Source organism: Neltuma alba, unplaced genomic scaffold (genome assembly GCF_004799145.2).
Source record: "Neltuma alba isolate B1F8T4 unplaced genomic scaffold, ASM479914v2 tig00010542_pilon, whole genome shotgun sequence".
Lineage (NCBI taxonomy): Eukaryota > Viridiplantae > Streptophyta > Magnoliopsida > Fabales > Fabaceae > Neltuma > Neltuma alba.
The window spans coordinates 131,721-145,856 of NW_021635412.1; the positions used below are offsets into that span (position 1 = coordinate 131,721).

Below are 14,136 nucleotides of genomic sequence, written 5' to 3' on the forward strand. Positions count from 1 at the left end.
CAAGCAAATTCAATATGTAAGCAGCATGCAATTTTTATTGTGAACAAACACAACATAACACAATCAAACAGAACAACTACACTCACGTATCATTCTGCACATAAACTTTACCCATTTCACTTCGTTGCCAATTTTGTCCTCATTGGCAAACAACTCTGGCTTAACAACACGCAACATCGTATAGAAACAGTTCATCTGCAAAAAAAAAAAACACATAATCAAAAGGTTTTACTAACAACACAGCATCCAGTGACAAGGGACAAAGTATATTGTGACAAGTAACATAGCATCCAGTGACAAGGGACAGAGTATGCAGTAACAAAAAACAGCATCCACTAACAACTAACAGAGCATCCACTGAGAAATGACAGAGCATCCAGTGTGAAGTAACAGCATCCAGTGACAAGTAACAGAGCATATAGTGACAACTAACACCGCATCCAGTGACAACTAACAGAGCATGCAGTGACAACTATGCAGGCTGCTAGTGACAACTATAAGAGTAGTCATTGACAAGTATAACAGCAGCAAATAAATACACACAGTCTGTGTTGCCATAAAGTGTTTGGGATTGAAGTGCCCTTTATTCGTCCTCTTTTTCAAACGCAATCATCAATATAGAAATAGAAATCCCCACAAAGGAATATAGTAACCACTACAGAGCATACAATCTTCACAAATACTTTGAACTCCAAGCAAGACATATCAACTATTCAACCTCATTTTTGTAACTTTAACAATCCACCGTGGTACTCAAAATCCACTCAGTATGCCACCATTGGCAAGTCACAGTGCCACCATTGACAAGTCACATTGCCACCAATGACAAGTCCGTGTGCCATCATTGACAAGTCAAATTGCCACCAATGACAAGTCCGTGTGTCACGATTAACAAGTCATAGTGCCACCAATAACAAGTCAGTGTGCCACCATTGGCAAGTCATAGTGCCACCAACGACAAGTCACAGCGCCACCATTAACAAGTCTTAAGGACATGATTGACAAGTCACTATGCCACCATTGACAAGTCACAGTGCCACCATTGACACTTCATTAATAATGATTATATATGACAAATAACCAAAAATATAATATGACAGAGTGATTGAAAATATCATATGTTACTAAAACAAATTATGTAACTTGAATTCATATTGTTGACAACTTACATCAGCAAATTAATTGACAAGTGACAGTGCTCTATTGATAAGTCATAACAGGTCTAATGACAATACAGAGTGCAGGTATGACAACTTAAATGACAGCAGAATCTAACATGCCAATTCATAGTCAACTTTCATTTACACCTTCATATACATGAAACTACACCTATTTCACAACCCATTCCAAAAAAACACAGGGGTTGCATGTAATTACGAGAAACTAACTATTAGTGTATATCCATTTACAAAAAATTCCCTTCACACCCATTTACAGTTTTGTTCAACTATACTTACACATCTTGCTCCTCTATTGTATATATTATCCCTTGTTGCTTCTATATGGTCCTCATTTTCATTTTCTTCGACATACACATGACCACTTTCTTCATTGAACTTTATCAAATGTTCCACCCCATCATCATCTACCAACTCCACAAAATTTTTTTTATCAAACACAACTGAGAATTTCAGAAGAAATGAGTTGCTTTCTTTTCCAGCAATTGATGATATAATTTCCTTCAATTCTTCATAACTTGTGCCCTTCTTTACATTGGTTGTTCTTACACTACCTCCCACATATCTCATATTATCTTCTCCATCATTTATAAATTTTCTCCCTATGTGAACAAAGCAAAATAGATGTTTTCCAGATGTACTTGCCATCAGTAACTTAAACCTGCATCAAGAAGCACGCAACTGTCACTGACAACTTAAGGAGCTACATTGACAAGTGTAGCGGCACACATTGACAACAATCGCGGCCTGATTGACAACACAATCCCATTTCGTGCTAAGAGTTTCTACCCTCACTAACCTTCATCTTTTTCTTCCTTTGCCACTAAACTAACGTCAAAACAGAGGAAAACCACCCAAAAACAACCCAAAAACAGAGCACCTATTATCATTCTACACACCCAACTTAAATCACAACACACACCAACCAAAAACATAGCTTTTCCATTCATTAACTTCTGAATCCTAAACCAAAAACAAAAGCTTTGAAATACCATCAGTAACTTAAACCTGCATCAAGAAGCACGCAACTGTCATTGACAACTTAAAGAGCTACATTGACAAGTGTAGCGGCACACATTGACAACAATCGCGGCCTGATTGACAACACAGTCCCATTTCGTGCTAAGGGTTTCTACCCTCACTAACCTTCATCTTTTTCTTCCTTTGCCACTAAACCAACGTCAGAACAGAGGAAAACCACCCAAAAACAACCCAAAAACAGAGCACCCATTATCATTCTACACACCCAACTTAAATCACAACACACACCAACCAGCACAAAGGCTCACAATTTTCGGTGGGTTGTGAGGGGAATTTGAGCATCGCGATAGGTTGTCACCAGATTTCCAGCAGCACAAAAGCATAACAGGGTTTCAGCTTTCTTCCGGTCAAACAAAAAACAGAGGCTCTAATCTCCTTTCAGCATTTTCGAATCTCATAAGCAAGGGCAAGAGGGTAATTTCCAGATTCTGAAAATTGCATCTAAGTCCCTTTGGGACTTCAGAAAAATTATGGGATTTCAGGGGACCTTTTTGCTGTATTTTTGGTTCTGTGGGACCTCAATGTCATTTTCCCTTAAAATAATTGTCACTTTTGGTTGTATTAAGAAATGTGTCACTTTGGAGTTGTGGTAAGTTCTTGGTTAACTTTTTCGATAAATTAATCTAACATTGTATATATTTTTTTGGATCCCTTTAGATGTGGTAAGTTTTTGGTTAACTTTTTCTAAACAGAGTCTTAAACTAACTAGTGCTTCTATTTTAATTTATTCATTTATGTTTTTGTTTTGCCGTGCGTCTGTATATATACTCCCTCTAGTCCTATTTATAAGTTTTAAATTTGGAGAAGGGTATGGTTCATTTTATAAGCTTCAATTAGGGGTTTGTCTAAATATTTAATTCATTTTTTATTTTTTAATTATTTATTCTCTCTCCTTTGTCATATCCTCTTGTCACATTTCCCATACATCCTCTTTTATCATTTTTCTCATTTATTACAAAGACATATTAAAAAGAACTATATTTCTAATCTTCTTATTGCTTTTAACTAATTTTAACTATTTCTTTATTATTCATGAATTAGTTATTTGGAGCTTATGATGAGGATCGAATAGAGTATTAAAAAACTTGTCCAAGTGAACTTGTGTTTCTGCAATACAATGTCCTAAATTTTGTTTTTAGGAAAAATTATTGTGACAGTCCTCATAGTTTCATAAAATTAGGTTTTCGTAGTTTTCTTCCTTTTCTTTTTTTTGTGGAATCCTTATTTACTCTGTTAATATCCCCCATTAAGTTTACGTTATTTTTTCTCAGCCAGTCGCGCCATCTCAACTTTTTTCTCTATCCTCTCACCGCTCATATCCTCTCTTTCTCTCTCCACTATCATCGACTTTGTCTTACTCTTGCAGAATCTTCACCCTTGCTCTATCTAATTCACTTTCTTCTCATCTCTTGCTCTTTCCTTTCCTTTCCTTCAGTTTCTCTTCAGCTCTCTCACTATAATAAGAACTCTCTAGCTCTCCTTGATTCATACCCAAAGAAGAAGAAGAAGAAGAAGAAGAAGCCATTGAAGCTGCAGCTATCTAACGTAAGAATCATGGGCCACTCTTCCAACACAATGTTACACGATGAATCATCAAGTTCCGCAAGAAAATTTGTGAGGGACAGCACTTGAACATCGGTCGACGGCGGGAGCTCCGACGGCAATAGAGACAAATTAGGAATCTGAGAAGGTTAATCAGAATACTGGCAAGAGATGAGAGAGCCAAGGAGAATGCCTCCTCTACCTTGAACCACACGTTGGAGAGGCACCATGAGTCTCATGGCCACGACTTGGGGGATTGAGTGGAAAAAAAATTTCATTGTTAACTGCTTGCATCGTCACTATTTTTCTTCCTCAAAAATCATTTTGAAGATGGCTTGCTTGATGAAGCTACGTATAGTTCTGTTCAAGGAAATTGGTTTGACGTAGAATTTCTGAGCCAAGCTCCTTCAACGACATTAATTATATATCTGGCAAAGATGTTGTGCAAATCATGGCAAAGGTAGTCAATATCTAATTGCTGTAAAAAGGATCTTTTACGGGAAAACTTTTGGTATTCACTGTGAAGGTGTAATATTGAGCTATAATCGTTCTGTGCTTTTTATTATTCCGTTGGCCCTTTTATACATCTGTTTCCTGGTGTTATATTACTCTTTTTAAGAAATCAATGGCAAAGGTGTTAATTTTTTTTTGGGTGGAAAATCCTGTTCACCACATGCCCAACAAGAATGGAGGAGGCGGAGGGTACTGTTGAAGCCCTCAGAAAGACATGTTAAATTTGATATTGAGAAGGAAAAATTATCACTTTAGAGTTATGCTGACGGAGAATAATAAAACTAATAAATAAATAGCTTCAATTTTTGTATGGCTCTTCAATGAGAAAGTCTTCTTGATTAGTACATCTCCATAATGAATTTGCGAAGCAGTCTCCACGGAAGGTTGATGGGATCATGAGGAGGAGAAGGAGGTTGGTTGAAATGATTGAGAACGCACCACTGTTGTATCTCTTCTTTACATAGCACTCTCCATCCCCATCCCTTTATTTCTATCTCATCAACCTCAAAAGCATTCACTAAAGACAGTTTAATGTGAAGAGAATTGTTATGATGAGCCCTTAGGTGCTGCCAACATGTTTTCTGATTTAATTCCAACACCATTATGCATTGGTGAGGATCGTTACTCCAAAGTAAAATCCTGCGCCCCCATTCCTGCCATATATAACCATCATCTTCTGCAGCTTTGCTACTCCAACGAATAGCCAAATCGCATGAGATAAGAAAGCATACAACAATTCCACACCATTCACTATCACGGTAATATGCAGGTATGTCCACTTTTATCTCATATTCCATTCTCATCTCATCATATTCTTTATTTGGAAACCATGATGGCATTACACATCCTGGAATAATTGCACAGAAATCTCTCACAGAGGAAACACATTCACCTGGCTGCAAGCATACCTAGCTGTTATATTAACATTCATTACCCATGAAGGGAGCACATGCTAGAAAAACACAAAAAAATAAGTCTCACATACCTCTAACTTCCATCGAAAAACATCATCTTCCGCATCATCAGAGATTACATATTTAGTTTGCCCACGACACTAGAATAAAAAGTTAGTCGTGTTATGTATATGTCATTTAGGGGAAAAAATACACATTATAGATTGGAAGACAAGCATACCTCATGGTCAAGTGGAGCAACCAAATTCCATAACTGTCTATCTGATGATAAAGGTTCCATTGAAGCACAATTGGGGGCATTTAAACGAATTACTGTGGTGGAAACCTTGGCAATGACTTGAGGCTTGTGCAATGATCAAATGAAAGAAAGAGAAGTCGAGAAAGACCAGAAAAGCAATTAGTAGGTAGATTCACAAAATGATTACCTCTCAGATCTAATACAATGAGTGATGATAAATTGCCAAAACCATCAGGAATCGATCCATCATTTAAGCCACACAAGCTTAAATATAGCTCTATTAATGATGTTACATTGAAGCAAGAAATTTGGCGAGTTATACCAGTCTTCAACAACTTGTTTCCAGGTGATTCAGGAAGTGTAGTTATAGCAGTATCACTCACATTAAGATATGATAATTTTTTCATACCTTCCCCAAACTCTGGGAGCACCGCAACTTTTTTACACCCACTAAGATCAAACTTCATCAAAGAATTTGTTTCCAATTTTTCTGGTAGGATTTCAAGGTTTCCACAACCATCCAAGTACACCTCAATAAGCCCCTTCAACTGTCCAAGTGAGGAATGAACCTTGACAAGGGATTTGCAGCCACTAAGATGTAAATGTTCTAAATATGGAACCCCTGAGAAGTCTGGAGTCTCGGTAAAATCATGAGAATAACTCAAGTTGATATATTTCAATTTTGTCATAAACTGGGATCAAACAAAAGATTGTAGAGTTAATCTCACTAAACAGCATATCAATAAAATATGGACACAGAGATATATTTTTAAGATAAACAATAATGCATGAAGTGTCAATCTCACCTGTATGTCATTCCAAAGTTGCTTTATTTTACTTTCAGGCATTTGAATATCAACAAGTTTATACAATGGAGTTTCAAGTGGAAGAGCTTCCAAAGGAAATGATGGCCATTGAACTACTTTTAATCCACCAGCAAAAAATTTCAATCCTCTTGTGAAGATAAATAGATTGTCACCCATCAGATTTATGAAGAGTAGCCTAATATTACTCATCTTTAAGAAGGCTTCAGGATGTACTTTTATTTTGTCTGGCATGTGATAATATCGATCTCGTATAACAATAGCTTCTATTGCCTCAGATCCCTAACACAAATGTCATTTTCAAGAGAAATAACATGAGAATGGTAAGGAGGTAAAGAATATTAAAAATACTTAATGTATGTTAACAAAATGAGACATTTAAAAAACAAGGCACTCACTTCGTTATTTTCCAATACTTCCTTAATGTCCTCAAACTTCCACAACCTGCTACGCTTGCGAACATCATTGGGAGATTCTTGCTGAACTATAGTCCTACCCAACTCTTGAAGTAAATCATGCATCTCTAATCTACAATTTTTTGTTTCAACCAATAAAGTTTTTTGAATCAGCACGTTTATTCCAATTGTAGCATGAAGACCACAACTTTCCAAAATTTGAGTCACATATTTTTTCTGCCAGCCCTTGAACAAACAAGCAATATCTAAAAATATTGTCTTTTCTTCCTCATTCGTTAGTCCATCATAACTTATTTTAAGTACTTGAAGTATATCATTATCAGGAATTTGCTTCAACCTATCTAAAGCATCTATCCACTCAGCTTTACTTCTTCCGCAAAGAAAAGAACCCAAAGCTTTAAGTGCTAAAGGAAGACCTCCAGCATATTCAACTACAAATTCGGATAACTTTAAATAATCCTCATTAGGAGGATAATCTTCACTAAATGCTTTGTTTGAAAATAGTTGAAGAGATTCATCTTCCTTCATGGTTTTCATATGATATATTCTTTGCTCATCTACACCAGATGAGGTGAGCAAGTGGCTATCTCTTGTTGTAAAAATTATTTTGCTTCCTTTACCAAACCAATATGGAGTTTCAGCCAAATTATTTAATTGATTCTTATGATTTACATCGTCAAGGACTAAAAGAACCTTTTTATTGTAGAGAAGCTTCTTTATCATCTTCATTCCCTCATAATCGTCAGAAATTTCCATGTCTTTCTTTTTGAGATGAGAAAGAAACCTTTTTTGCAAAGAGACTAGGCCTTCTCTTTGCGATAAAGTTTCTCTAACATTGGCAAGAAAGCAACACAATTCAAACTTGTGAGAAAGCTTTTCAAAAACAACTCTAGCAAGAGTTGTTTTACCCACACCTCCCATACCCCATATTCCTACAAAACATCTGTCATCCAACCCAATCTCCAAGATTGGCATCATATCAAGCACTCTTGATTCAATTCCAACCAAATTTTCATCATATGATGGTAATTTAGAACTTAAATAAGTCCATACATCTCCAACTATCTTTTTTATACGATCTGCTTCATGCCTACCAAAAAAATATAACATCTTTCAACGTGAGTTATATAGGTCTAATAAATTAAAATAATGATGAAAAATGTTACTTTTCATGAGTATTGTTTACTAAAGCTAATACAATACTGTTATTTTTAATATAACTGGGAATTGTTGAGCAAATAAGAATTGATCCTTCTCCTCATCAAAATTAGAAATGTGATCATTCTACCCAAAAAAAAAAAAAAACAATCAACTTATTCACAATTTCGTTTTATTAATGGATTTATATATGCATCAACTTATTAATTATCAATGTGTACTGTCATTCAGTTAATCCATTGATCACTTAAATTTTTTTCCTTAAAAAATCAAAATGAATACATTTCAATTTTCTATTGTCAAAATTGAAAGTGTTTCTCGGTATCTTAAATGATCTTGTGCGCAAAGTATACCCTTGCTTTTAATTTCAAGTCAAACAAAATCTCCATGCAGTAAAGAATGAAAAGAAAATTTCTCATTATGAGACTTCTTGTATTACAGAGAAAATAATTCAAATAGCCGGCTATTGGGGATTTTATTATAGAGAATGTATTTTTCATAAAAATAACTGAAAGTTAGGAGAAGTGCTTATAGAAATTCCCAATAAACAGTAGGCCAATAAAATTACACTGAAGGACGACTGATAATTATTGTTGTGTTGTGTATGATTAAATTTATAACCATATTGACGGACTGAAATGTTAGTAACGGACTGTTAGGGAGTTGGGTGCCTCTAGTTTTACTGTCATATCACAAGTGTCTGGGCAAAAAGAAAGGAAAAAAAAAAAAACATCAATTTCTTTATGTGATATGGAACACAATATGTCGATAGAAGATTTTAGAAGAATAAAAATTTGATGGGCATGTTGTTGATGAATAGATTTAATTATCTAACTATCACCAAATCCAGTAACCTTAAAACACATAACGAATTGAGTGGGAGAAGAAAGGAAAGGAAATGGAGTTTTTACGACGATATGGAAATCAATTCATTGTGTTTTGGTTCTTGAGTATAATTATAATTTTTATGGTGCATTAAAATAAATTGAATCAGTCAAAAGGACAATAATTGACTATTTTCTCATGATAATATAAGAAAATATGAAAAATATGATTAAATAATTGTAAAGAAAACTTAACTGCCCCTGGTGTCCCAACCAGACAGGTTGGCAATTTCACACAATACATTTCTCCAATTCTGCACTTTCATTTTGTCTTCATGTTCATCCATGGCTTCCCAAAACTGTTTTCGTTGGTGTCTTACATCAGCTGGATCAACACCATAGAATATGGGATAGACCCGTTGATCCAATGTTTTTCGAGATTCAAGGATCTTTTGAAGCTCATCTAGACACCATGTAGATTTTGCATAATTTTCAGAGATAACAACAACCGCACAAAGAGAATCCTGGATTGCTTGAAACAAATCTTGTTTTATGTCTCTCCCTCTCTCAAGATCTACATCATCCCTAAACGTTTTGATGCTACTTCTATTGAAAGCTTCATCTAAATGATCCACAAACTTCAAGCGAGTGTCTTGTCCTGCAAAACTCAAGAAAACATCATATTTCCAGTTAGGAGTTGAATTAAAAGGATTAGAGCTGGAAAAAGATTCTCCTCCAACACTATACGCCATTGCAGTTGCAGGGGTTCAATCTTTTTGTTTTGTCCAAAACGTAATCTGCAACAAATATTCATATAACTAATAGCCCAGGTAAACAAAGAAAGGGAATCAGAGGTATGAAATCATGTAAAACTCGTTAATTATGCAATGATTAATACTGTTAAGAAATGTGTTGAACCGGTCTTGCTTTCTACTCGAAGCTCACTGCTGTGATGTGAAGACGATGGACTGCAATAAACAAGAGATGTGGAAGACAGAACCACCAAACCCTATTTTCTTTATATATCCTTCTTTTCCATTTGGCTTTGTTTAATGCTAAAGTGAAAAGCACAGGCCTACTTTAGTATGGCTTCATGAATTTTCTTTATTATTGACTAGTAAGTTCTTCTCAAGTATTATCTTCGTTTAAATTTCAAAACAGGAAAGTTGTGTTCAGATGGAGGAGGGTTAGTTAATCCAAATTATTGAAGGTTTTCAAGCTCCATTATTCTCTTCTTCATCCTCCACGATGGTTCTCACATTTCACAGTGAATATTACGTTTTCCTAAATTAAATTAAACAAAAGTGAAATCCACTTCAAGTCTAGTTCATAGTCACCAAATTAGTAAAACTGTAAAAAGTTTACCATAAAATAAGGTTAAATTAACGGATAATAAGATTCTGAATGTTTAGATAAATATGCGTTGATATAAGTTCGATTATAAAAATGATTAGATAGATTGAATTAATAGGAAGACATACATAAATAGGTTGCAGATAATGACTTTCGTTGATCGAAAAATAACATAAAGAGACATATTTATCTATAGTAAACTACTCCCTCTAGCATTGTTATCAAAATAAGGAGTCAACTCGTTAAACTTGGCGAGTTGACGTTTTCAGCTATTTTAATTTAAACGTGTCAGATCGCTTTGAAAAAGAGACATATTTGCATGTTGCATTTGAATTCTCCCAAATATAATGTATATATACACGCAGATAATTTTTATAAATTAAAAAAAAACCTATGCTGCTATCCAATGTAAAATTCAAGAAAGGTTAACAAGCATATATAAAATTTTAAACCAAAATTATTGGTTCCTATTATAAGCGTGAGTTTGACAATCTTGTCCTGTGGTTCTTAATTTAAGCGTCATCAAATAATTCACTACAGATCAAAAAATGACAATCATGCCATTAAATGTGTTCCAAAATTATAAAAATTTTCAAATGTACCCTTATTTAATAATGTAATTTACATGAATATTTCCTAATAAATATTATAATAATAATTTGTAACTAGGGTAAACTAGGAAGAAAAAGTCATTAATAACCCTGCTGCTACATTATTACTACTTTATGTGGTTTAATCCATATTCTTTATAGAACAAGAAGAGAAAAAGCCACTTTTCATATTATAGTTATATTATATTCCTCCGGTTATTAATATAGGATCTAATTAGTGAGTTAATATTGGTTCTATATGTAAAACTTACTTCACATGTTCATCAATTTTTTCTCAAATTAACCTTATTGATATTCTGTCAACAATAATCAAGTATGAGAGAAAGGGAAGGAATTAAGAAAGATGCTTAAGGTATTTTTAAAAAAAATATCATATTGACTAATTTAATTAACATCTCTAATCTACTCAAATTATTTAATTAGGTCTTATATTAAGGACTAAAGGAGTATTTTATTATATTATTAATACCTTACGTTGTGCCAAATTCCTCAACGTGAATGCATAATTATGCCACTTTCGATACTCTAACGTTTAATTATTTGACCAAGAGACTACACCAGAGGAATACTATTATTATATTCTCTCTTATCTAAAATATAAGGGGTTTTTTTATAAGAATTTTTCGGCTTATAATATAAGTGATTTGGGAGTTATTAATTATATTTTTAAAAAGTTTTACCTCTATTTATTGGTGTATGGTACGCATTAGGTATTGAAAAAGACGATAGAAATGAGACAAATTTAAATAGGGGGAAAACAATTGAACTTGAAAAAACATATTTTTAATTTAAGATAGGTTTAATGCTTTAAAGACTTTTGCTTGATTTTGGTAAGGTAGTTGAAAGTATATTTTAGAGCATTTGAAGTTCTTCCCTGATAATATTTGTTCTACAATAAAGGAACAATATATACGTCCTCCTTCTGATTTAAGTCACCTCTAACCATTTTACTGAGCCAAGAAAAAGGTGAAGTCATTAAAATTATCTGAAAATGAAATAAATTTTCAATTTTCAAATTTGCATTACATTCTATTTGATAGTTAATAACATTAAATGGAGGTAATATTGAAAAACATCTTAATTAATATTCTATCAAGTGATTTAAATTATCTATCACTTCCATAAAAATGTCTTATATATAATTAAGACCATAAGCAATATATAGTTTTAAAAATATATACGCATACATAAATCAATATATTGATTATGGCTCACGTTGGAGTGATGCATAGGGGAGAAAAAAAGTTTAATGAGGTTAATCTGAAAAATTTAAAAAACAGGGTTGTGAAATTTTTAATAAAGTGAAAATGCAAGATAAAACAGGAAGAAGATTTGATTAAAAGTTTGTAACCTTGCTTCTTCAATTTTTAAATAGAATTCTTTAAAAAAAAAATTTCACCTCGCTGTTCTCCCTTTGTTTTTTCTATTTTCCTCGTACCAAACGGACAAAAGCGTACATCTGAGAAAGATTGAAATGATCACAATTCATTGCATCTAATGGGATTAGCCGAGGTGGAAAGATTTGGCATTGAGTTGACTTGAGCCTTTCAAAATTTTCCAAAAGGCCACAGCCTACTCCTCACGCGGTAGGCTGAGCTTTTGATTGAGAGGATTGATCGGGTGTTTGGAGAAACTAAGTTGATAAATTAATTATAAAGTGGAGAAGCAAAAACATATCCGGCGGGTTGGTGGGTGGGTGTTAGTGGGATTTCTTAGAATCCATATGGGATGTCCTTCATGCTTATCACAGTGACGTGCTCATATGTAATTTAAATAATCCAAAAACTCATATGGATGGCTCAAGTTTAATTAAGATTTTCAATCTGAAACTTTAGTAATAAATCTATTTTTAAAAAACGAAGTATTAGTCATAAGATTATTTTTATTTCAAATTTTTATCTACTAAAATAAAAAATATTTAAATTATGTAAAATTTTAAATTAAATCTAGACCATCCAAAATTTTGGATGGTCTAAATTAATATGAGCACTCCATATGCTCATTTTTATGATGATCATGAGCACTCTAAACTTACCTCGACTTCATTACTGAGTTTAGCCTTTGGTAACGATGAAGAGTTGGAGAAAGGAAAGCGATTCTAATTTCAGAATTATTGGTGCTTTTTTCTTTTTGACTATGCAAAGTCACGCATTATGATTATGTCTTAATAACCTTTCGGTTAATTAATTCATATTTTAATTAGACCTGAATTCACTCTCACGCAACCCAACTATTTAACTAAACCCCTTTTTTGGCCATCAGGTATTGAACTAAGCCTTAAAATCATGATCTAAATCATCGTGAATATTCTTGAAACCATCTTCAATTATTAACATTCATCTCTCTGAAGCTAAAGGATAAATTTTTTAAAATTTTTTTAAAATTTCTTAAAATAAAGTCCCCTTTTAAACATTTATATTTTCAAAAAACATATTTCATAATATCAAAAATAATTCTAATATATATTTTAAAATTTATAATAAGTTATAAAAATTATTAAATTTGATTTAAATTATAAATTTTTATAATTTTAATTTTTCATCACATTCATTAAGATTATTTAGTTTAAACTCTATTCCCATTATATATAATTTTTAAGAAAATGATAGTATACATAATAATAAATGAGGAGTAAAATGTGTATTCAGGTAAGAAATTCAATGATACATATTTATATGGAAAAATTCCAACAAAATGATACTTAAGTTTTCAAAACTCCAAATAGTCACTTAAACTTGTAAAATTCCAATTTAGCCATAATAATTAAATTGAGATTTTGAAATCTTGGAAAATTTAAATTATTACCCTTCAAATTTTTTTTTTTGGGGTTAAGAGGCTCAAGCCACCTTCACCGGCTAGCCAGCCAATAGACCTCCGCGCCGACAATCGCCGGCAGAGTTTAGGTCGCCATCGGTTGCCGAAGCTCCAACAGTGGATCAATGACAAGTCGTGGGATATCTGATGGCTGGCAACTATTTTTTTGAGAATTTTTACAACTTCAGTAACAATAAGAAGTTTTTTAATGCTATTAACAAATTTGGTATAGCAGTTAACAAGTTTTTCAGAAAATTTAAAAAGTGGCATTTTTACAACTTCAATAATGCGGTTAACAAATTCTTTAACACTATTAACAAGTTTAGTATAACAATTAACAATAGTTTTTTCACGAAATTCAAAAAGTAACATTTTTATAACTTCAATAATGCGGTTAGTAGCGTTAAAGAACTTGTTAACCGTATAACTAAAATTGTAAAAATGCCACTTTTTGAATTTTTTTTGGAAAACTTGTTATTAACTACTATACTGAATTTATTAATAGTGTTAAAGAACTTGTTAATCGCATTACTGAAGTTGTAAAAATTTTCAAAAAAAAAATTGCCGGTTGTCGGAGTTTCGGCGACTAGTGGCAACCTGAACTCTGCCGGCATCGGAGATCCAATGGCTAGTCAGCTAGTGAAAGCAGCTTGAGCCTCTTACCAAAGAAAGAGTTAAAGGGCAATAATGTAAATTTCCCAACATTTCAA

General features: G+C 33.2%; 2 protein-coding genes across 2 annotated transcripts; both read right to left on the reverse strand.

Annotated features, from left to right (window-relative positions):
- Positions 1-4,609: 4,609 nt before the first annotated feature.
- LOC114756896 (uncharacterized) lies at positions 4,610-5,485 on the reverse strand. Its single transcript, XM_028945855.1, has 3 exons — positions 5,409-5,485; positions 5,260-5,328; positions 4,610-5,170 (listed from the first exon to the last, which is right to left on the reverse strand). Exons 1-3 carry the CDS (start codon positions 5,466-5,468, stop codon positions 4,613-4,615), a joined length of 687 nt encoding a protein of 228 aa, XP_028801688.1. The 5' UTR covers positions 5,469-5,485; the 3' UTR covers positions 4,610-4,612.
- Positions 5,486-5,497: 12 nt separating this feature from the next.
- Positions 5,498-7,194, reverse strand: LOC114756901 (disease resistance protein RPP5-like). Its single transcript, XM_028945866.1, has 3 exons — positions 6,649-7,194; positions 6,233-6,532; positions 5,498-6,118 (listed from the first exon to the last, which is right to left on the reverse strand). The coding sequence occupies exons 1-3, from the start codon at positions 7,192-7,194 to the stop codon at positions 5,498-5,500; spliced, it is 1,467 nt and encodes a 488-aa protein (XP_028801699.1).
- Between the last annotated feature and the right edge of the window lie 6,942 nt (positions 7,195-14,136).